The sequence below is a fragment of the Chaetodon auriga genome, chromosome 16 (assembly GCF_051107435.1).
Source record: "Chaetodon auriga isolate fChaAug3 chromosome 16, fChaAug3.hap1, whole genome shotgun sequence".
NCBI classification, from domain to species: domain Eukaryota; kingdom Metazoa; phylum Chordata; class Actinopteri; order Chaetodontiformes; family Chaetodontidae; genus Chaetodon; species Chaetodon auriga.
In genome coordinates this window covers 7,836,884-7,861,610 of record NC_135089.1, presented here as the reverse complement: position 1 = coordinate 7,861,610, position 24,727 = coordinate 7,836,884, and the positions used below count along the sequence as shown (strand labels likewise).

General features: G+C 42.5%; 1 protein-coding gene across 2 annotated transcripts in view; it reads left to right on the top strand.

The window, feature by feature from the left end:
• The first annotated feature begins 906 nt into the window (after positions 1-906).
• Positions 907-24,727, top strand: part of olfm2a (olfactomedin 2a) — a 43,583-nt gene continuing 19,762 nt past the window's right edge. Inside the window, exon 1 of one of the 2 annotated variants that reach the window (XM_076752582.1) lies at positions 907-1,415. In XM_076752582.1, the coding sequence (XP_076608697.1) occupies positions 1,359-1,415 (57 nt within the window). In that variant the 5' untranslated portion in view covers positions 907-1,358. Of the gene's footprint in view, positions 1,416-21,485; positions 22,070-24,727 lie in introns of those variants that run through there. The other variant, XM_076752581.1, reaches the window with a different exon arrangement.

Below are 24,727 nucleotides of genomic sequence, written 5' to 3'. Positions count from 1 at the left end.
TATGGTGCTTAATCTCTTTGAATTTGTTACAAGTAAAATGGAGTGGGAGGGCTCAACACACTCCTCCCAGCAACAGTGTCTTTTTTATGTTCTGTCTTTGTGGTTTCAGCTTTCACAACACTGGTCAGTCATTTAAGAGACATGTTGAGAATTTGAGTTTTGGAAATCGTTTTTTTATAAGATAAGCTATTATTAAGGGGTGCAAATACAATGGGCAGCAGATGCTCTTATTTTTTTTATACCCAATGCATGATCACTAGAAGCTGCAAACACAGCCGGTCACAAAAAAAAAAAAAAAGCAGTGGGAATTGCAGGACTTCACTATCCAATCACTGTGCCACATTTTACATGACACACAAATAAAGATGTAAGCATATAGAGGTTGTGTCCACACCCACTGACAACCTCAAGGGGTCTGGGACATACTTGTGCCAAACCATCATTTAATTATCTCTTTTGGTTAACAGCATCTATTATCATCATTGTAATCTGGGCAGAATAATCTTTTCCATTTCCCTAAACCCCACGGAATCCCTCTATTTTCGCATCTTCTAATTGGATATGTGTCAGCGGTGAATTGATGGTGTTAATGTAGATCTGACAGTCACCATCTCCATCTTTTATAATGCACACAGTTAATTCACAATTATAAGCAGGAAGACATCATCAATGTCAGCTAAATGTCAGATCTCTCTTGAGGTATCTGTCAATGTGGTGGGCAAATTTTGTGGAGCAAAAGGCACTGCCTCTGCTATCTATCTATCTATCTATCTATCTATCTATCTATCTATCTATCTATCTATCTATCTATCTATATTAGTTGTATCTTTAGTCACTGGAGCAGGAATAGTCAGTGCAAGCAGGGCTCTCTCTCTCATACACGCACACACACGCACGGCCAAGCTTGGCTGCGTCAAAGAGTGGTACTTCTTTGCCTGGGCTCCTTGCACATAGATGTGCTGCTCCTAGCGTCGGCACCTTGCAAGCACAGCAGTCACCTTCCAACCTCTGCGACTCTCCTCCGCTCTTCTCGCTCAGTCGCAGATATTTTGCAGGACGGAGGGGACCGCTGCCTGTCCTCTTCGCCCGATTACAGCATCTGTGGAATTCTCCACACTGGAAGATTGGAGCTTTTGCTTTCGCTACCCGCAAGAGTCTACTTCATAAAAGACAGAGACGGGTCGCTTTACTGAGCCAGAGAGGGCTGCCGTGCGTCCTGGTGATGAGGTTGGTGGCGCACAGCCGACACAGCATTAAAGGAATCCCTCTGTATCTGAAGAAACCGCCCCAGTAAGGGACAAGAACGAGGGGGAGCTGCAGGAACTGGTGTCGGCTCGGACGCTATCATTTCGACTAGGATGCATCTCTTCAGTGCAATGTTTCTACTTGTGATGTTAGCTGTCATGCCCTGTGAGGTAAGGACTCCGGCACAAACGCTTGCACGACATTAGTAAGCATTGTTCAAAAGTTCCTAAAGCAGTGCTGGTCGCCCGTGTATGAATTGCTAAATATTGGTGATTTAAGAACCACCGCCTGCACTAAGGGCTGTATCACAGTTAAAGGGGAGGGAAATATAATGTTAAGTCAGCGCGAAGACTGTTTGCATGTGGCAGCATTAAACAGGAGAATTGCTATTGTTCTGAAGGTATGCAACCTGATGAGAGGCACTGACGCGAAGGTAGAAAGTTGAAGGAAGATTTGACAATAAGCAGAGATGTAGTTGACGGTAAATCCGCCTGAACTCGATTCACTTCCCGGCAATTGAACTGTCACATTTTTTACGACATAAATCATGCTGTGAAATGTGATATAAAGCACAATGAGCGGAACAAATGATGGTTGCATTATCAGGACGTTGTCGTAAGGGGGAAAGTAAAACAGCAGAATTGATTTCTGGAAGCTGTGATGCGGTTGCTGCCCCGGAGGTCGTTGTTTACACACCTTTCTATCTACCTCTACATCAGTGATGGAGAGGTCCAGGGGCTCCCCGTGAAGCACTTTAGCGCTGATGAAGCTGAAGAGACCGAGCAGTGAATGGCAACACTGACCGTTTGTTTACACGATCTATGTGTGATTTGTGGCTGTGAATACAAGCCGTGCGTAATTAGTAGTGTATCAGACAAGTGCCAGCAAACGGTTGTAGATTCTGGAGATGTGTGATGCGTGTGTGAGTGTGTGGCGTGCTGTAGTGCATGACACTCGAGAAAAGACGTGTCCCTTTGGTAAAAATGACGAGCTTTGATGTGACAGTTGTAAATTGAAGTGAAGGTCGGTAAATTATTTGACCCAGAAAAGCTTTCAGTCAAGGCTGGAGCTTTTGAACTTGTGGGGCTTCAGCTGGTCAGCACGCAGTGTTGAGCGTAACCCATGACAGCTTAGAAAGTGTAAGGTCTGCTGATAATGTAGCTACAATCTGTCTGTTACTTAGGAGTGTAGAAAGGGGCATGAATATTGGACAGCGCCGTTTCGCACCTTTAGCTCCATGCGGCATTATATTCAGGACCAGGGACAGCGCCGTGTCGCGCCTTCGGTTAAAAACAGCAGTCTGAGTCAATTTAGCACCACAGACAGCGCCTCCTCCTACGTTGGCGGTGAGTATCACCATTTGGCGAAGGCCACCAGACAGATCGCAGGTCCTCACGAAAACAACGCTAAATATAAAATCTGCTAGGGAGATAAACAAATGGAACAGCAATGAATATATGAACAATATATTGTTTATGAAAGGGACATTAGGGATGAACAATAGCAGTGAGTGGGATCCAGGGTGGTCCCTCATGCGACGCAGAGACAAACTAAGATTCTTCTTTTGGGATCCTGTGGATTAAGACTTCCATGGGCCCCAGTTGTTCCATCTCTAAAGCCCCTGAATAATGCAGTTTGCTGCAGCTAGTATATGTTTTGGAGCAGGTGGATCACTGTCTGTGATTACGTACTGTCACTATATTCAAATTATATGCGGCCCACTGTTGCAAATTCTCAGACTAAAATACTAGTTGTGCTAACAATTATGCTGTAACATGGAGACGCAGTAAAGGCCATATGTTGCAGGGTACATTAATGTTTTATATGTCATGTCTACAGGGCAGGTGGACATTGCAGTTGACCTTTAACAGAAGTAGAAGCTAGGTTGTGTTTTTAGTCTACAGGAGGTACGCTGCATGAACAGGCTGTCCATACACCTGTGTGTTGGGTTCAAAGTATAACATGTACAGCACAGATGGTCTTAGAGGAAAACAAATTGATTTCATTTTGAGTGGTATAAAACAAGGTGCAGGAGTTTCCAGGCCTCTAACTTAAAATTGAACACATCCCTGGCTGCCGACTACCACAAAATATACCATGAAGATGTGTTCATGCGCCTCTTTAACCTCCTTTAAATGAAATTAGTTATTACGTTTCCTGATGCTTAATAACTAATTTAACAACTGAATTTTAGCTGACTTTTTAAAACCTAATCTAAAAACTCATTCTAACCCCTCAAGTAAAAGTCTGAGTCACAAAACTTGTCTATCCTGCAAACATTAACACAGTGCCATGAATGTTCTTCAATAAATGAAGAGGAATAAATGTCACTGTGAAACACTTGCGAATGTGACACTGTAAATGTAGCTGATGACTTACTATCATAACTCAAGCGCTTCTTCAGTGGGTTCATACTGTAATTGGCCTTGGGGGACAATTTGTTGTAAGTGTTTACATTAAATATTTAAAGGTCTGAAGGAAAATATGATGCCACCCGTCTCCTTGAGATTGCACGGCAACATAAAGAATTGATGACTTTTTGCGTATCTGCTGCAATGAGGGTAACACTCACACCAGTGGAGTTGAGACATCCATGTATTTTCATCCATATTCTCAGCACAGGCCTGTATGAAATATTTAGAGGGCTGTAATGAGACAGATGCACGTGTTCATTCACTGCATGGGTTTGTTAAGTACTCATAAAGCTCAGGGGTCCCTAGTGTTACTGATACAGATGGGCACCTGCTTGACCTTGGCACAGATGTCTTGCTATGGTGTGTACATCAAGCCACACATGACAGGTCACACATATATAAACATTTATGTGTCTGTCAAGTGCATTCATGCATGTGTGTATATGTGTGGGTGTGTGCATTTCTAAGTAATTCATGTACTATACACCCATGGACTGTATAGTATACTGCACCTGTATTGTACTTGGCTTCCTCTTTAACAGGGCAGTCATATTGCTGCAGATCTAAGCAAGACTAATTTTTAAAAAGTGACTTTTTCTAAATGTATTCACAATATCTAAAATATGTATTTTAAATTCACCTTGTTTATTGTATATTATTTTAGCAAATAGTTTCCACATATACCAAATGTTACGTGAAAATGAGATGCATGTCATCAGTCAGGACATAGAAACTATATGGCATAGCGTGGATTATAAGAAATTTTCTGTGAAACTCAGCATCTGTTTCATTACTCTGGTTAATATGAATAGCTTAATACTGATTGCTCAGACTGTAGATTTGGTGCAACAGCAGAAATTCTCATGCACAGTGCAATTTATCTTAAATAGAAGATGCTCCATTTACTGTATGTAGATTTGGACTTAATGTGTGAACTATGAGATGATCAGAAAAATAAGAAGTACAAGAAAAGTCAGTGTGAATGGCTTTTTATCACAAATAAGATAACTTTGAATTCAGTTGGTGACAGTTGCCCTGAATCTTCATGAATAAATATAACTTCTTGCTAAAAACAAAGACTTTGAATAATATCAGGTACTTGTTTTCTGATCACAAATATGAGTGTTCCATGAGTATTCCTGTCTAACCGTCAAACTGATTTAAAAAGCTTGCTGGAGTCTGACTGAGGAGAAAGGTAATATTGTTCAAGGGGACAAAAGATTTCATTGTTTCGTTTTCTGCAGCTGTTCAATTTCTGCTTAAGATGTCGAGAATAAAGATTGTTTCATGTGCTTGAAAGATTCACACTCAGGTTTGGAGGCAAACATTTTTTTTGTTGGGGTCCCACTGGAGCAATAGAGTGCAAAGGGAATACAGTTATTGGTTTAAGATCTCTGGTCTCGAAGAGTCCCAACACAGGCATGGTTGAGAGTGATGGAGAGTGAAGTGAACGCTTGCTTTGGTGTTTTTCTGTTCAAACACCAAGTGCAGTGGGGGGAAAAAACCTAATTGCTTGCCATTCTCAAAGAGGGAGACAGAAGCCTGTGTAAGCAATTGGCTAGATTTTTCAGTAATTTACTTGATCCTTTCTCTCACCAGGGATCACGATAAACAATCAGTTCGAACAGGCTACCATTTAGGACCTTGTTAAGTTGTGTTTCCTCATCCTAGATTGGTGTGATGATTGCACCAGAAACTCTCCCAGCTGAGGTCGATTTATAGCTAAAAGACAAGTCCTGTAAAGGAACGACCACTTGTAAATCACGTTGCTGTTTAAAACATCATTTGGCACAATTTAGTTTATTTACACTGAGCTAATTATACAGTACTTTAGTGGTGTAATATAAGTGTCACTAAATTCAGATGGTTGGCACAAATGAAACAGTAGTTATGATAATGCCATACTAAGAAGACTGTCTTAGCTTTATGGCAGTATTATTAACACCATATATATGGCCTGACACAAAACAAACGGAGGCAAAGTGATGGAAAGAAACTAGCTGACCTAATGCTAGCGCTATCTGCAATGTCTCTACATGTGAGGACAACAAGGACAGACCTCGGCTCAATCAGAGTCAGGCAGGACAAACAGCTGGGGTTGGCTAATGTCCAATCGAGACAGCTTTAAACAGTCCACCGACCTGGCAGTGACCCTCTGGCCAAAAATCTCTTTTCCTGGTGCCAGTCCAATGAGAGCAAAGCAGCATGATCACAATAAAAGCCCTCCCCCAGACATGAGTATAATGGAGTCACTTGTGGTAAATTTCTGTCCCTGTCCCCACGCCAAAAGCATATTACCCAGCAGTCTTACCTAAACGCTGAAGCTTGTCAAACCTTGTAAAATACACTTTACAAAAAAATGTTGCCTGTGCCATTATTATCAGTGAGCCTACCTGTTAAAGGCTTTTAGAAATATTGAGGAACAAGCCCGTACACCTGGATGACAGTCAAATAGGAACAGAGATGTGAGTCTACGCTTCCCAAGAGGAAGGACACTATGGTAGCAGGCTGGACAGAGTGTGCTCTGCCAAGCAGCAGCCTAACCTCCACACAGAGAATTAAACCAATGAAAAGCTGCAGGAGCAGGGGTGTAAATCTGCCAGTGAGAGACAAAGACACAGACTGAACTGTTAAAATCACCTCGCTATGCTACAACAGGTCCAGCGCTTGTCTGAACGACACTGACACACAAGCCCAGGGAAGGTCAAACGGCAACACACACACAACTTTAAAACTAATTTGAGAACATTACATGTTTTGCATGTGGTTCACATAGCATTCGATTTCTCACTTAGTAATGTTAAGCAGACTAGTATACCGATGATAATATGAGCCACGTTTTCCTGATAAATGTCAATAATATTCAAGCTTAGTGTAACATTTGTGTGTTTCTTGCACTGTAAAATAAGATAACCCACATGACCTAATTTCTGTGTTGCCTGTCAGTCACTAACAATCATGTCTAGCACTATGTGGGCGAGTCCACCTTCATGCACTCCCCATTAATATACAGAGGTGCTGCTTCACAATCAGCCACACATAATGAGGTTGCATTATGCTTGATTCAGGGCTGCTTGAAGAGATTGAATAGTATGTGCTTGTGTCATGACTGATTAGGGCAGAGCTCGAATCAGTGCACAATAATGATACCACATTGTGTGAGTCAGAATCATACCACTGTAAAGAGATTTGTTTCATAGAAGAGATACGACTTAAGAAAGGGGGCCGGAGCACAGAGAGCTATTGAGCCTTTGTGCTGTCCGCTGTTCTCTCTCTCATCTTAATGTTTGATGTGCTTTCATGTAGCCTGCTGCTTCATCATCAGAGCCGTGTGCGTGTGTTTGTAGGGACAAATAATCTGTACACAGAGTGACATTGTGGGGACACACCTCCCATCTGGGAGCAAACTTTGGTCTTCAAAAGGTTAACCATTAATTTTTGGAGTAAGACTTTATTTTAAGGTTAAAGTTCACTGGTTTGAAGTTTATTTTAAAGTGTGAAACATGTGGTGTTTATGGTTTGGAGTTGAAGTAAGTCAGCGTGTGTAATTTCCTCACAAGTAGAGTGTGTGTATGTATGGTAGATCAAGGGGTGGTTAGCATGTGTGTTTTTTAATGGACTGAAAGGTTTGTGTGCCTGTGTGAGTGGTTTGGTTTTTGATGACGACGTACCTGTTTCTGGGTCAGTTTTCTAAATGCGGTTCTAAATGACTCACACAGGGGTGATATTAGCGTGTGATGATTGCAGTGAGCTTTTTTTGCGGTGCGAACCAAGGCGAAATGGGTGACTGATTTTACTGCCTTAGATGAGGCACGAAGGCAGGCAGCGGTCTGTGTGGTAATTGGTTAACAGATGGACCGCCAGGTAGAGAAGCATGTGAGGTCATTGGCCTGACTGTCAGACTAACACTGTGTCCCTGTCATGGTCGGCCCCTGAGGTAGAAAGAGTGTGTCAGCACTGGCTTACCTTTTCAACTGGAGTGCCCTTTATGTATGTGTACATATGCAAACACACATAACCTCCCTGACACAAAACTGTGATCTTAGCTCCACGCAGCATATTAAAAAACAAACAAAAAAAAAAACAGCTGCAGGCTATAATACTGTCTATGACGTATCATTGGTATTCATATCAGCCCTTTCTAGCATTGTAAACTAAATGTCACAATGCCCCTCAGTCCCCACTGATTGACACTCCTACAGAGGAAACCTGATCGTTTGAGTTGTGTTTATTTTAAGCTTTGAAATCATAGAGTAGGTGGGCTATTTAACTGCCATCTGCATGGGACCTCTCTTGTTGCAACAATGGGAATTTAAGTACTTTGCACATACTTCAAAGATCAAGGGATACTCTCGCTTCAAACTGGGATTGTCAAAGTCAGATTGGAAAGTTTGATAACCTTGGTATTTTGTCCATGTTCTAAATGACCACTTCCTCATTCAGAGTTACAGACTGACCACTACTTATGCTCCAGGGTTGTACGGACTCTGAATGACCTCTGATGCTGTTTTCTGTCTTGTTGAAAACCCAACGGCCTGTTGGCCTAAAATGACCATTAACAATCCCATGGACTGAGCTGGCTGACTCTAGGGCAGCTCATAATCGTCATTAGAAAGGTCTTTAAGGTCTTTTGGGACTGAGGACTAAATACAGTTGGTAGAGCTTTCTCATTTATACAGACATGGTTAACCTGGCAGCTAACCAGCAGCCAGCTGTATACTCCGGGACTGATTACTTTTTTATACATGCAGGATGAAGGAAAAGCAGATTTACATGTGTCCCCTGAGCCCTGCAGTGTCCCTTTTTGACCCTAATTCTCTCTTCCAGACAATTTCACAATGACTGACTGATGCAAAAATAATTTCTCAAAACATTAAGTGCACTCATATAATGTATAGGATGTCATTTGTACGCTTGCTATCAATGGTGTATGGAAGGATCAGCCTGACTGGTGGGATGAATATCATCCCTATATCGCATTCCCTCTCCCACTTTCTCTCTTTCCATCTGTGTGAGTGTGCTGGAGGGTGCAGGACTCCCAGAGGTTTATGTCTGTGACTCTAAGCAAGAGTGACATTTCTCTGACAACACCCAGAACAGGCACACGCATGCACGCGCACACACGCACTCTCTTTCGCACACACATTTTCTTTGTCTCCCTGTCTCCCTCCCCTTTGCTGTCTAGTTCACAAACATGTCAGCCATGGGATCCACAATAGGCAAAGAGCCAAACAACGCATTGAATCGATACCCACAAACATGGCTGTAGTATGAGTGACAGATGCCAATTAGAGCACAGACATGCTTGGTCATCTGGTCAGTGCTGGACATGTTGCCACCACTAATAAGGGTAACAACGCATGCTTCCCTAGTAACTGCCACCATGGGACACCATGGGATAATTTTTTTGTCCAAGTGCTCTTTTTTGCATTGCAGTAGGCACCTCCTGACCAGTTTTCTGTACGACCTTGCTTTCCCCTGCTCGATGAATCTTTTATGAGCCTGGCAATGTGGGTTTCTGTGTAGAAGATTGGAATATAAATATGGCTGTTGCGCCTAGAGCTCCTCTTCCCGCTCTGATACAAAAGCTTTCATAAGACTGAGCAGATTGGGCAAGCTGCTACTTGAACGGTGCTCTTCACATCTCTTCGCTTTTATCGGAGGACACACATCCCATATCAGAGAGTGTTATGCATTCTCAAATGTCAGACAGATTCTGCCTCCACCTGCTTGATCACATGGCCGGACAACATACCACTGTCCCAGGAAATCTTGTTTCCTTTAAAAACGTTTGGTTTTTATGTCCGGTTCCTTGTCAGAGATTTTACGCAGCATAGTTATCTCTTCGAAAAGCCCTTGTAAATTGCAGATTTCTCACATACATGTTATGGAGTTGAGAGTTGTAGCAGCAACTGACACTGAATGAGGGGATAACAAAGTAAATCTTGGTTGAACTCCTCAGACTGTTCTGTGCCTCTTTCTCTCTTTCTACCTCTCTCTCTCTTTTATCTCTTTTTTGTTACCTTGCCTCCCTATCCTCCTATTTCACATGATCTTTGCTACCTCTATTCCAGAGAATCATCTCCTCACCGCCATGTATGAGTGTGACAGCATTGCCTCATATGTTGAAAGCTAACTCAATTGCAGGGCTTTCATTTTGGGGAACGAAGGATGAGAGCTATGTGGCGCGTCAGAAGCGGGTGGCAAGAGGAACCATTTAATCGATGTGTTTTCCGCGTGGCACTGTCACAGCCACTCAGTAGGGCCATTGATGAGGGAGGCTCTCTCTGACTGCGCCAAGGCTTAAAGGCTCCAGTCAGGGAGGCGTGGGAGCCCAGCAGCTACCAGACACTGCTGCATATCAAGCAGGCTGGCAGGGCTGCGCTCTGCAGCCCCACGGTGAGCAGGAAAGAGAGGTCCTTTGTTAGAGATACACTACATGTAGGAGAGGGGAGATAACAAGATGCTCCAGTAGAAGGAACACCAGCTTACATTACATTATGTTGCCTGGTTCTAAACCCCTGGGATTTCTCCAAGTCTACAAAACACACACAGGCACCGTAGTGTGCAACACTGGATGTGAATGCCACATCTGGAAGGAGTCACAAATAGAGACTGTCATACATACATATTCTGTTAATTAGGAACTGACTATCATATTAAAGAAAAAGTAAAATGGAATTACATCTCTAGCATTGATGACATTTACTGAAAGAAATTTGATCGAGCTTTGATGGATTACACAAAATTGGAGGGAAATGATGTAACACGCTGACTTTTTCATTAATTTTTCATAGATCAGAAGGCTTGGATTTAGATAAGCGTTTTAGTCGAAAGGAACTTTTCTTAAAATGAGGCATGTGTATTCAGCAGTACCATGAATCCATTGCTCGTTAGATCCATTTGATTATTTGGAGCATAGGAACAAACAAACAAAGCATGCTTTTGGATCAATGGCCTTGAGCTTGCCCTGAAGATTTCAGTCTACAACGTTTATTCACTTTCTCTTTTTAATAATCTGCAGCCTCAGACAGAAAGACAGCCTGTACAAAGAGCAAAATGTATTTCTACTATACTCTAATGAAAGCATCCATTTGCCCGTCTAGTCCCTAAGTAATACGCTTGGCAGTGGGTATGCATATGTGCATCAGATTGATGTTAAAGCTGTTGTATTATATTAAAAAGGTTTTACTGTATGTGCATTGCAAATAAACACCTCACACACGCTGTCGACAGATGCTGTGAACTTAAGATGCTGTGGTGATCAGGGTAGGTGGGCAGTGTCAGAGTACAAAGTGAGAGGATGTGGTCTGGATTCGAATTAGTGCCCAGTGGAGTAGCAGAGCAGGGCAGCATCGCTGGGAAGTGAAGAAAGAGAGAAAGAGGAAAAGACAGAGTGTAGTTGCTGGAAATGAAAATTGGAGATTGCGGGCAGGAGAAATAGACAGAGAGAGTGCCTTCCGACTGTGCCTGCCGACTGTGCCTGCAGGGTTATTATCTCTCGCATCCTAACCAAAAGGAGAATAATAATTAGAGGCCTATCGCTCCATCACCATGATTTTATTCCCCTCACTGGCACTGACACTCCTTGCAGATTGTCCTTAATTAGCTCCACATTGCTTAATCAATACGGCTGTGACCATGACAAAACAATGGCATGAGCATCCTGTCGCTCTGGCAAGAGAGAGACCGGAAGCAGCAGGAAGAAAGGATGAAGTGTTGACAGACAAGATGAGAGAAGAAAATGATCTAGAATGGCATTTCAGTGGGAGGGGAAAAAAGAAACGTCATGCTCTGATAAAAACCTGCTCTCATGATGATTAGAGCCTGTACTTGCTTATCTACTCTACTGAGTTTGTGTGCATGCAGATGTGTAGCTACAGTATAGCTGTCTGCATCTCTCTGCGTCACAGGGTGAGAAAAGGATGCAGGTTGAAGACTTTGCTCAGCTGTATTTGATGCATCTATGATAGCCCTATCATGTCGGGCCATGCTATAGTATTGGATCTAATGCATTAATCCTTGTTATATTTTTTAGCAGCAGAGCTGAGTGCTTCAGCCACACTAATGGTGATGTGATGAATAGGTATTCAGGAGAGGTCTCTCTCTTTAAGCCTTAGTGCCTCAGGCTACTGGCCCTCTCAGGCCCAGCTCTCATCTCTTACTCCTCTCAGTGAAAGTAACAGCATGCAGTGAGCTGGTGCGGGGATCTTCAGAGAAGAGTACTTCTCACTTGTCAGGCACATTTTTCTACTTGGTATGTTCTGGATCGATATCTGCAGCTGCCGTGCCTAAATCTGTGTTGATCTTACCCAAACAGCCCTGAACAACACTATTAAATGTGAACAGTGAGACTCAGCTCAAACTGATTTGTACCTCTGCATAATATTAGATACTTTAGAATAGATTTACACCGCGAAGCAAGTGTGTGGGTACAATCCGTTGATGCAGGAAAGTGCCACTAAGTGGAAAGCATCAAGAGGAAATTAAAAAATTGTCAGATTATTACTACAAGGGACAAGAGCATAGAGTCCTCCTTATACATAAGCCTTTGCTTTTCAAATTGACACAAACACACAGTTCTTTTGCAGAGGTGGGCTCTTGCAATGGTGTCATTAAAATTTTAAATTAGTGATTTAATCTGTGGGTGTCAGAATGGTTTACCCTCTCAAAATCATTATTAAAGGATATTTCTGTCATTCTAATCTCCTATGCTCCAAGGTTGGGTCTTATTTTGGATGCGTTCTTGTCCATTTTACCCGAGGCAATCAGGCAATAGTCAACAATGATATGTCCCAGGAGGAATGAGCTGGAGCCGCAGACTGCTGTGTCTTAAAGACAGAAAATGAAAATATTTATGTTAACGATTAGGAAAGGAAGCGCGTCCTTAAGGGAAAAATCATCTCCCATTCCCTCCTTGTGCTGCATGGAATATTAATGCAAGGGATGGCCTTTCTGATATCATATCTCCCAGGCTGCACTCACAAATATCATCATTAAGCACCATAGATCTGCGTCGTGCTCAGAGTGAAGAGTGCGCCGCTCAACATCCTGCATCAACTGGAATCCTGCAGACAAAGAAGCAGACATCCTGTTTATATAAATCCACACAGCAACTGTTTGTCTGTGTATAACCCACACGTAAACTCATATATTTCCAAGCACACACACAACCCACAATGGAATCTACATTTTGGTAGAAGAGCTGAATTTAGATAGTAATGCAGGACATGTCACTACATTGCCGTGTACCTGCTGAATATTGCATCTGTTGCTGAGACAGCCAGCCTGATGATCCAGTGCAACCCCCTGTGGTGAAGCACCAGGCTCTATGGCCACGCTTTACCATTACGGCCTACCTCTCCTCCTTCCTCCCACCAGCAACTTCCCACTCATAATGCTCCTCATCTCACACTCGGCCAACAGCACAGAATATTACCCCTTTATAATAGTCAATGTACAGCCTTCTCCTTTCTGCTCTGTATACTCATTTTCTCCCGTTTGTTGATATTTTCCTGTTCATTTGTTTGTTTAATCACTGAATGGATCAGTGGCTCCTTGTTTTGAGATTCAGATGAGATTTTGCCGATTACATGGCTGGAATCATCGGCAAGGTGTTGGGGGGAAGGTACAAGCAAAGCAGGCTAACACAAGACTGTTTATTTATACTAATAATTCTTTCTACTCTTTCCACAAGCAAGGCAAAACTCTATAAAAGCACACAGTGACAAGCTAATTTGTTTATCTCCAAGTTTCTCCTATCCATTTTTGCCCGTAACTCCATGTGGCTGTAAATGTAATATTCAGTTAGGGGCTGTTTTGGGATTTCTCTCCGCTGCACACTGTGCCTGTGTTGTACTAATAATGTGTCCCTAATTAAATGTTACAGCTTCTCTGAGCATTAATGACCTGAAGACAGAGGATACCAATGGAGGCTTCAGTGTGAGCTCTGACAAGAAGCTGGACACAACACTGCAGGCTGGTTCTGTCATTTCGTTCTGAATATACAGTTATAGCTGATGGGTTCTGCTCATTGTTCGTCCTGACCATGTCGAAAGCAGAGCATTGAGATTTTTTTTTTTTTTTTTCCCACAATTGGCTGCTGAAAACTCTCAGTCAACCAGATTGTAATTGGCAGGACCTCACCACTTCTCTCTGGTCCTGTTAGTTTCGCTGTTGCCGACGTGGCAGAAAACAGACAAGATGTAAATTCATCACCTCAGGGAGTTTCAAATGCATCACCATCCTTTTCTCTCTTTTTCGGTTTCTCTCTCTCTCTCTCTCTCTCTCTCTCTCTCTCTCTCTCTCTCTCTCTCTCTCTCTGTCTGCCTCTCCTAAACATCACAGTCTCTTCAATAACCTTTTTGTCTATCTCATGTGTAATTCTGTGGCATATTTTTCCCCTTTTGAAACCTACCACAGTGATAAGCTAATCATGGCGATACCTTGACTCTGTCACTGCGTGATATTTGTAAACAGAGACCAAATGAGAAAAAGCAGACACTTTGTTCACTGTTTGCCTCTTTAGTCTAACAATTTAACAAGGCACTAGGTGCATGGCATCTAAGATTGGCTCTCAGCTCTTCCGCAGATATAGATGAATACATCATTGATGAAACAAAGCACTTTGCCAGAACAGTAATAAGACCATGGAATGGCACTCAACTCCAGCAGGGCAGATTCAAAAATGCTCTCAGCAGCAAATGTAATATTCTTCATAGAGGCCTAATATAGATTTGTAATATAAGCATGCCAAAATATATTGGTTTTTACCAGTTGTGCTGTCTAAAACTGAGCTGCCATGAAAGCTGCTAAAATATGTGTTAGCCAGCGTTCTGCGGAAGACAAGTTACCGTCTGGATGAAAAAGCTCAATTATTGTGGGTGATAGTGACAAGGCCAGCACCACAAGTTCAGTGGCAGGCGTTTTGAAGAGGCGAGTGGCCATGGGGGGCAGTCTCAATTAGTGGGTTTTCTTTGAGCCTCAGCTACCTTTCTGCCTGGCTGAAGACTCCCAATTTACTGTCAGTAATTACTCCATTTACAGGAATAGATTTCCCTACGCAACAGAGAGAATGTTTGATTAGCTGGGTGGGAGAAAAGGTCAGGATGTGGCAGTGGCTTTCTGCTGTCAGATCCAAAAAAAGGGTGAGTTTTGTGGGATATTGGTAATCAGGTCATGGAGCCAGGAAATGATGATAGTAATTGTGTGTGTGACTGCGTGTCTGTATGCATGTGTGTATGTGTGAGTGCCTCTATGTGTGTGTGGGCAATTCAACTGGGCACATTTACCACAGGAAGTGCTACACTGAGTCGTATTCAGCTGATAGTGTTGGCTTGAGTAGGTGCAGAACAGTGGAAAGGGCCATGCTGTGCTGCAGAATGCATGGCAGCTGATTGCCGCATGTAGTTCTTGTCTATTGCTTTGATCAAGCCTCTTCTTTTGCAAGCTTCAGGCAAAATGTGGCACCCTGCTTGTCCCTGATTGAGCTATCTGATATTCAACCATTCATTTATACCTAATATCCTATAAATAACCATGTATGCATTAGATACAAGCAGTTAAGGAATATCCATACTTGATCATATAATAAATTGTCTTCACTGCTGTTAAATCTCAAAAGCTTGATTTGGTACAATCAGATGGCTGAGAGGACTACTCTATATTTTTGAATGGTCTTTCAGGTTCCTCTTTTCAGTTTGATGTGATTTTATATGAATGGTTTGGGGGGGGGAAAAAAACAATGTTTTGTACATGGAGAACAAATTGCTTGTACAATGGTTCAGCCAGACTGACAATTGAAAGGGCAGTCAGAGACAAAGACTGGTAAAAATAAATTGGAGTTAAAATCAGATACAGATTTAAATTTAATAGGAACAGTTTCAGTTGTTCAGTGTCAAGTACACACTAATTCCTATAACAAGCTTGACTGTAGAGGGCCCAAAGGAAAACCCAAAATATCCCAAAATATTTAGAGCCCAATTGCACCGTTGTGGTTCAGCAATGATCGAGGATCACTTATGCTTTTCTTGACTGGAGAACATTTAATGTTGAAAAGTATTTGGGTTAAAATTGTTACAACAGTGTTCTCCCTTGCCATGCAACATTGTGGGAGCACTCACTAAATGGAAGTTTTAATCACTTAATTATTCTTCATTGGGGTCCAAACAATGTCAACTCTAAATAATACATTTTGTGTTTGAATTATGCTGTTTTAATCTAAGTTAAAATAGCCATTTTGAAGCAAAGATGAAAAACATCAATATAACAGGTTTCTTGAATTGTAGTGTATTTTAAATGTGTCTCCTTGTCTACTGTGCGGGCTGATTAGATGCACTCTACTTGTTACTCTGTAAAGACAATGCATGGACTCACCACAGGGTATTGTAGGTGTGTTACAGTCAATACAGCCAGGCAGACACACTTACTGCATTGATTTTCTTTCTCATACTTTGCCACTGGAAGGACAGATTCTCACCTGTTAACAGCCATTATTACACTTACGCACTACCGGGTTGAGCCACGGGCAGTGGTGCTGTTTGTTCCTTACTTTTGCCTCATACTATAGTGACCAAGATAGTGTATATTACGTGCATGTCACAGCTCAACTGGGTTTCTCACACAACACTGTGGCAACCACCATTAGAGGGTATTGTAGACATTTCACAGCTCAGTGGAGAGAAAGCGTAGCTCGTGCAAGTGGACACATACACAGAGAAGAATTGACACACACAAACAAATCTATGCATGCATATGTAAACACACAAATGGAGACATTTGAACATATAAGCTTTTCATGAATGTACGTAAAAACACACATACTGTAGGTTTAACTGTAGGTTAAATGCACAAATCCTTACAATAAAAGGTTATTTTAATGTCTTTAGGTGGTTGTAGTGCCTAATCTTGCAAAACTGTGCTCATGAAAGTTGACCATGCAAGGTTATGGACTGCCATGCCATGTCTTCATGCATCATCATGTCATGATTCACATACTGTCAGTTGCTTCAGTGGTACAGAAATCCTACTTCATTTGTGCTGAATGCTCACAGTTTGAATTATTGAACATATTCAACTCGATAGGGTGTGTTCTCTGTACTTTATGCATGCCGGGGTCGATGCATGTGTACTCTATAGTCCCCCTGTGGTCTCAGTCGCTACTATAAAATGTAAAAGCCCGGATGAGTTTCCTTAATCAAAGGCCCACAGGAGCCGTTAATAGATTAAAGACTCCTTGTTGAAAGCACACCACTGTTTGCCTGCCTGAACCCAGGGGTACAGCCTATTTATGCCATTTAAATAGTTGCCATGGTAATGAGGTCACACTTTGTTTAAGCTGATTTTGATCTTGATATATTTAGAAGGCAGTGGGCCTCCATGTCCATCATCTAATTAATGAATTATGACTCAGAAAAATAGCCAGTATTCTTAGACCCCGATGACTCCAGCATCTTTCGGAGTTCAGGCGGGGGCTCGGTTTGTGTGCAGCGTCGCTGCTCAGTCAAAACAGCTCTGCATCATTATGAAGGAGGCCTGTGTAATTAGCTGAGGTGTAATTTGGTCCTGTATTTCAGCTGTGAATCTGTAGCTGGCTGTGTGTTTGCGCTCGGTGAGAATGTGGCTAGTGTTTGGTGCTTTCTCCTCCCCAGTATTGTTATCTCACCCAGAGCTTGTCCCTATGACCTCAGGGCTTTGTAGCGCTATACTGCCATCAATGGGTGTGCTGCCATTTCTGCAGTTGGTGGGGATTTTCACCATTTGAACTGATTAAAAATGCCCTTTATAGAACATGCCCACAGGCTAAGAGCAGAGTGGATTTTTTTTTAGATGTTTATATGATAAAGTACAAGGCCATGTTTGCATGTCTGTGTGGAGGCACCAAAAAGCTGCATGACATGTGTGCTTGTAGATGTTCCACAGTATTGTATCCATAATATAAAGTGCAAATCTGAGTCCAAGCATGCAACAAGGCAGCTAAGATCAAAACTGAAAATGTGTGAGCTTAGGACGGAAATAGTAAAAGCTAAGACACATGCAGGGTAAAGGAGAAACACATGATATGATGCCATTTTTTCTCATTGCCAGAGGGGCCAAGAGAGACAACAGGGAGACCGAGAGAGTGAGAGGAGTTAAAGGCTAAATAAAATTCATGGAGAAGAAGAACAACAGAGAGTGGCGACAGAGAATTGGAGATAATGACACAGCAGAGTAGCAGCGAAATGAGGCTGGCCAATTATTAGAATGGAAATTATGAGGAATGGCTGTGAAAATTAATCAAAAAGAATTAAATTAATACAGGTTAAATGGCTGACTTCCTCTCTAGATAATATTTAATGAAAGCTTGTTCTGCCAACAGACTCTGTGATTAGACAGATGATTGGCAGAGCCTGGAATTCTTTGAGGTACGGCACATTGTCCTCATCACACTTATTATTCTCATCCTTTATTTAGGCCATCATTTTACAAAAGATGGCATCTGACCTGCACTCTGTGAGACGCATTTTAAGTTTGAGAGAATTCAGGTGCACTCCACTCAACACAGCTAAAGCAAATCCATAAGTTATTTCCAATGGTCTCTGATGTAAAGGTGCCTTTGAATAGGAGGAAAAGGAGTGCAAAGGAGAAAACCTCCAAGAAGATATGAAGTGGGAGTTTCTAATGGCAGCCTCTCTGGCTTCAGTTATTGTACACCCAGCAGGTGCAGCCTGCATACGGTAGAAACTAGGCAGAGAACAGTTGTATACTCTCATATTACAAAATAAGAAGACAAGCTGAATAACAAAGGGAATAAAGAGAGCAAGGAGAATAAATACAAAATTATTCATGATATTTTTCTTTATGTCTAATCTAAATCTCACTGTATTTTAATCTTTCTGTGCATGACCACAGTCCCTATAGTAACAAGCTGAGACTGATTTATGTCTGCCGACTATTGATGATTAGTATATCAGAATGAGAGAAGAAGAAGTCTGGGTTATTTTAAGATCAGAAAATAATTAATGTGATCATTAGAAAGCAAAATATATAAACAGTCTCACACACACACACACACACACACACACACACACACACACACACACACACACACACCGTGAGGACCGATTTGAGTTTTGTGTGATGATATTTTTGAAAAATCAGGACATTCTGGCTCGTCCTCTGTTATCAAACAGTCACTGAGGCTCTGCAAGGATGGGGAATTGGTTTTAAATTAAGAAATGGTCAAACTACGTCCTGATGTAGTTTGTGGTGGGCACAGGTAAAATAATTTTAAAATCCTCCAATGATAAGACAGCTTGTTAAAAAGCTAGGAAATACAACATTTTAAAGATGTCAGCTAGGTCTGGTTAGTGTAAGAGTAAGTGACAGGGGTGACAGGTTCACATCGGAAGGGCAAAGAGGGTCAGGAGGGGCTCCCCAGGTCCCAGAGGCTCAGGTCACCAGGTGGAGGATTTCCCATTCACTCTGTCGATATAAACAGATACTGAAATGTATTTTTCAAATGTTTCAGACAGGACATTTGGGATTATCAGTTAATAAATAAAAGTAAATATAAATATACTGTATTAATAAAAATTTTAAATCATGAAAGGGTTGTCAGTAACCATTAAGGTGAGAGCAAGACAAGGGACAAGATGTGTGGATGACAGAAGCAGTCTGGTACAGGCAAGGAAATGCATTATGTCAAATAGGGCAGAGTAGTGTGTATGTGTGCGTGTGTGTGTGTGTGTGTGTGTGTGTGTGTGTGTGTGTGTGTGTGTGTGTTTGCTGTCTTTGCATTTTATGTTTTATTCAACTACTGCAGAAGCCATTATTGAGCACATATTTGGCAGTCAAACTAAGGGCACTGGAAGAAAACGCAAAAATAAACAGGAGGCTGGTAAAATACAGATAGAAGGATAAGGGACGTCGATATCCATGTTTAAATCTTTGCTGCCACCCTGTGAATATGACAATTACTGCATTCTCTTTAGACGCCGTTTTAAAGGAAATATATAATAAGGCACATTACTTAGACACAGCTTTCCTAACCCACACAAAGCTTGCAAGCAAAAACCACAAGTAAACACCGCTGCATTTAAATATAGAATTTCCTTGTGAATATTTACATGGACAGTATATTCATTCATCCGATACACTTACTTTAGCAGTAGACCTAAATCAACTTTTTAGTAAATAATGAATCACATGTCAAATGAAATGACATGATATACATGATTTCATACTTCCCACCAGTCCATTTCCAGCATGCCCCTGGACCCTGGTATTACCAAGAAACCATCAGCAGTGTGTTTGTGTGGGTTATTACTTGGCATTGAACCTTTTTGGCTCCCTATAATCGCTGTTAGAGATGGAATAGTGTGATTCTAAACTGTGCTGCCACCTTCCCTCTTATATCTTCTTGACACATTCTCATAAAGTGACAACTACCTGTCACCAGGTTCAGTATTGCACAACAACGATGACAGGCACTGGCTGACTCTCTGGCTGTGCCTTGAGTGCTTTTCCACTGGTAACCACATGGGGACAGTCTTGCTGCAGAAATGGAGGTGCCGACAAGGACGAGCCTGATGTGGGAGCCAGCAGGTGAGCTGAGGAGGGCTGACATTTTTTGGATGGGGCTCAGAAAGCTGTCTCTTCTCATATCACTTCACATATCAGTACACCCCACACAGAGGAGCCCATATCACTCACCCAATGTGACTGGGTGGGGAGGGGAGCCCATCAATGGCTGACAAAATGAATAAGTCAGCAAACCAGGAACCAGGCAAGAAATGGAGATGACCTGGCCGTTTTGTCTGAGTAGGCCATTCTGTCATCATTATGCATGGCTGTTTAGGACTCGACGTGACACTGCCAGCGGCCCAGTATCTTGCCGGAAAATTATTGCAAGGAGAGACGTCAAACTTCAAGAACAAATTTTAGACACCCTCCAGATATGACTGGCAAATATAGACAGCTATGATTTGGAGAGAAAATACACACACCACATCCAAAGGGTCAATCTGAACTTCAGAACACGTCTGGAGTCCATCCTCAAATCAGGCTTGAGGCATAGTCTCTGAGGTTCAATGACACCAAATTTACAGCAAAGCCATTGGTATGATATCTGATACTCCCTTACCTACTGTGATTGTGCTGAAAGTAAAAGCCATTTGGATTACAGCAATAAAACAATGGTAAATATATATATATATACCACTCAAAAAATAACCTGTAATCCCCCTTATTTAGGGAAAGCATGCTATACCAGCAAGGTGGGCAAATCCAAGCTTTACATTCAAAGTATATTGATACCTCCCACAAACCATGATTCCATTATTTGCATCAATTCAGTCTTCATCCAAATTTGCACTTGTGTCACTTTAAGAGCTACAGCCTGATTTAAGATATGTCATGAAGCAGAATGATGGATAAGCTGTCAAAAGCAGCCATGGGCAGGAGTACCTGGATCTCTCCCACATTAATACTTTGCTGAACTACCTGCCCATGTCTTTGTTCATTAGCCCCTGGCCAACCTTACATCTATTCACCCACCCCTCTATAGCCTCCATCCAGTGATGAGTCTGTAGGACAGTCTACTGTGCCTATGATGCCCTGAGCGCACACATGTCACATAATAGAGGCACAGATCAACCCTCTGAAATCTGTCTCTCTCTGATCTCCACGCCTCAGAAATGTGTGCACACACACACCAAGATGTGAGTCATAAAAGAACATCCAAATGTCAGAGAAAGAGAGGAAAGGAAAAGAATGGATACATGCATGCAAAACAGGGCTGGCAAGGAGAGAGCAGAGGCTGATTGGGAGGGGATGAGACAGGGAGGCAGCCAATGCGCAGCTCTGCATCTTGAGGAAGAGAGGGTAAGAGAGAGAGAGAGAGAGAGAGAGGGAAAGGGAGAGACTAGGGGAGAGTGAGGTAGTGAGAGAGAGGGAAAAAGAGTGAGAGAGAGAGAGGGTGGGGGTGAGGCTGAGGCAGTCACTCTGAGAGGGAAGATTCCAGCGTGATGCTGTTGGATGTGAGCGGCTCTCCTCTAACCGGTCTCTGGCTGTCCCTTTGACTGAGCCAGTGGTGTGTGAGTCTGGTAACTGTGCTTTACCAGCTCTGGGGGCTCTGCTGCTGCTCAGGCTGAGGCAGAAGCTGACTGGCTGGTTCCCTGCCTAGGCTGTCTGGAGCAGAGAGGGGTTGACTGGGACCGAGGTCCAGGGCAGGGCAGGGTAGGGCTGGCTGTAGGGCCGTTTGCGCCGGGGCCCCACAGGAAGCGAACATGAGTGTTCCCATGCTAAAGATTGGGGCGGTGCTCAGCACCATGGCCATGGTGACCAACTGGATGTCTCAGACTCTGCCCTCTCTGGTGGGACTCAACGGGACCACCATCTCCAGAGGGGGCACCTCGGAGCGGATTGTCAGTGTGCGTATGACTTTCTTTGCTTTTCTGTGACTGTGTGTGTGTGTGTGTGTGTGTGTGTGCACTGTATTTGTTCATGCATCCTCTTGTGAATGTAAGAAAGAAAGATAAAATGACAGATGTGAGAGAGTGACATGGCAGAAGACAGAGGGGTATGATGAAGAATTGGGGAGATACTAACATGTGAGTTAGTGTGTGTTTACGTGATGAACTACACAAACAGTTGAGTGGTTTCAGAAAGGGGTGTCCAGATGGAGGTGGGACTTTGAGAGCCTGTCTCAAGGGCTATGTTGTATTAATAAGAGAGAGATGATGGAGGTAGACATGCATGTGAGAGCAATGTTTCAACCAAACGTGAATGATGCACATGTTTGAGTGTGAGTCACATTAAGTATAATGATGCTGAATTGTGGACTCTTGACTGTGAGCGATGGTGAGAGGTGGAGGATGCAGTGTGGACGGCCGGGGTAAATCATATGTTTTTGCCGGGGTGACGGGAGGTAGAGAGCTGTTCTGAGTGATGTTCAGGCTGATCCCATCTGTCAGTCACCTCCAGGGTGGGAAGGATGGTGCTCAGATTCAGAGGTGATGAGGAAGACGGAGAGGTTGAGACACTGTTACAGTTCTGAGTACGTCTTATTCCCTCCTCGCGCTAAATGCTCTCAGTCCTCCTCTCCTCAAATGAAACTCCCTGGCCTCATGTGGGGAGGTCATACAGTACATGTAGAAAGGGCAGCAGAGGTGTTTTGTAACTAAAAAAAGCTGTTTCGTTCCTGTTTCTTGTTATGTTTTTTTTATTTCAATTTAGGCTGACAGAGAAGGGTTTCTCCTGTTTAATGCAGACATGAAAAAGTTCTATGTCTCTGTCTTGGCGTATTAATGGTTGGTAAGAGACCATGAGAACTATCATGCAGGCGAATGAATTAGACATTTTCTGGTTCATGAGCGGTTAATAATTGCCTTTGCCCCGATCCTGAGTGTGTTTTTATGGCACCTTACCCATTAAGCAAATGCCTTGGTTTCTTGATATGATTGAATGAAATTGAATGTCCCAAGAGATCTGCGACCATCTGGATATGTGTGCGTGCGTGTGTGCGTCCGTGTGTATGTTTGTGTGCTTAAATATGTACTCTGAATATGTTTAGGCATCCCTGTCTCAGGGGTGAAGGTCCATCTGTTTGAGGAGTTTATAATTTATAACGGTTCATTAAAACATCAATTTCCCTCTTTATGTCTCCTTAATGCTGCAGTGAGCTGTCAGGTTGAAATGTTTTCAAATAACGTGTCTTAGCACACGGTAACATTGTGAAAATGGCAAGCACCTAGCGAAAAGCATTTTGCTCCTTTTTCATCTTTCCTGCAGCATGTATGTATCTCAGCAGGTAATTTTGAGGACAACACTGAGGAAAAATCAGAATCTAATCTCTGTAACAATGTCAGTGTAAGGCATGTTTGAATTATTTACAGTGCTCAGCTGTATAATCCTATCAAACACCCACCTTTCTCTGGGGAGTATCGTCTGGATATGCCAGCCATTCATTTTCTATATCTGCCTCTCCTGCTCTGGGTCAAGGGGAATAAAAAGAATGTTGCTAGTTTTTTTTTTTTTTTTTTTCGGTAAACTCATTCAAATCAAGACTCATGACTGGAAGCCTTTTCATTTGCATTTCAAAAGACTGGATACAATAGAATATTATACATAGTTATGAGTGGATATTTTCTTCCAGGCAACCCTCATTCACAACCAGTGGAGGAAAAAATGCTGCTATTGAAGTTCATTTCATCAAAGTTTCATCAAAACTGATGAGCCACTTTGATGGTGCCAGGAATTATTACAGTATAACAGTCTGTTGTGATGGGAAATGTCTTCGCTTTGAGACAGAAATAATCTCTCCTCATAAACAATGGCAGCAAATAAAACTTTAATGTAAAACCTCGCCTCCAAGTCCCATCACTATTGATGAGACATTTGCCTGTGATGATCTTGGAAGCAGTCATGACTCACACAATGTTTAGAGCTCTAATCAAAGACGATCTCGCTACAGTCTTGTGACACTGCAGTGCTAGTGTGCCACTGGCCATTGCATGGCTGCCTCCCTCACTGGCACCCATGCATGCCACGTTCCATATTCTCCCAGCTCAGAGCTATTTTCAAAGTCTGCTTCACTTGCTTTCTGTGCCCGTCTTCTTAACCAGCTGATCCAAGAATACAGCTGACTGAGTCTTTATGGGCCTTTCTGTGATGGCACTGAGCACAACACTGCCTGGATGCTTGTACACATCTGGATAGTGCAAAACCATGTTCCTTAATGAGCGGAAGAGACCCTGGAACTCTTCCACTTACATGGAACTGGTGTGGCTACAGTATGGTCAAGCCAAGACAACCCGTAAGCCTGCCAGGCTGTGCACATAGGAAATCTTTCATGTAATTGTAGAATAAGAAATGTAATCTGTTAACAGATTTGTTAACACCTTTCAAGAACAGTGCTGTGTGTAAAAGTACCGCTGTGAGAAAATAAATGGTATACACGATAAAGGTAAATTTTGTATTGATTTTGTTGTTAGTTATTTAGTTGTACTCAGGTCGATATAAAGGCTTGGATACATTGACACATTGAGTAGCATTAGCAGGGAAACTGTTTTCAACTGGTTTAGGCTTTT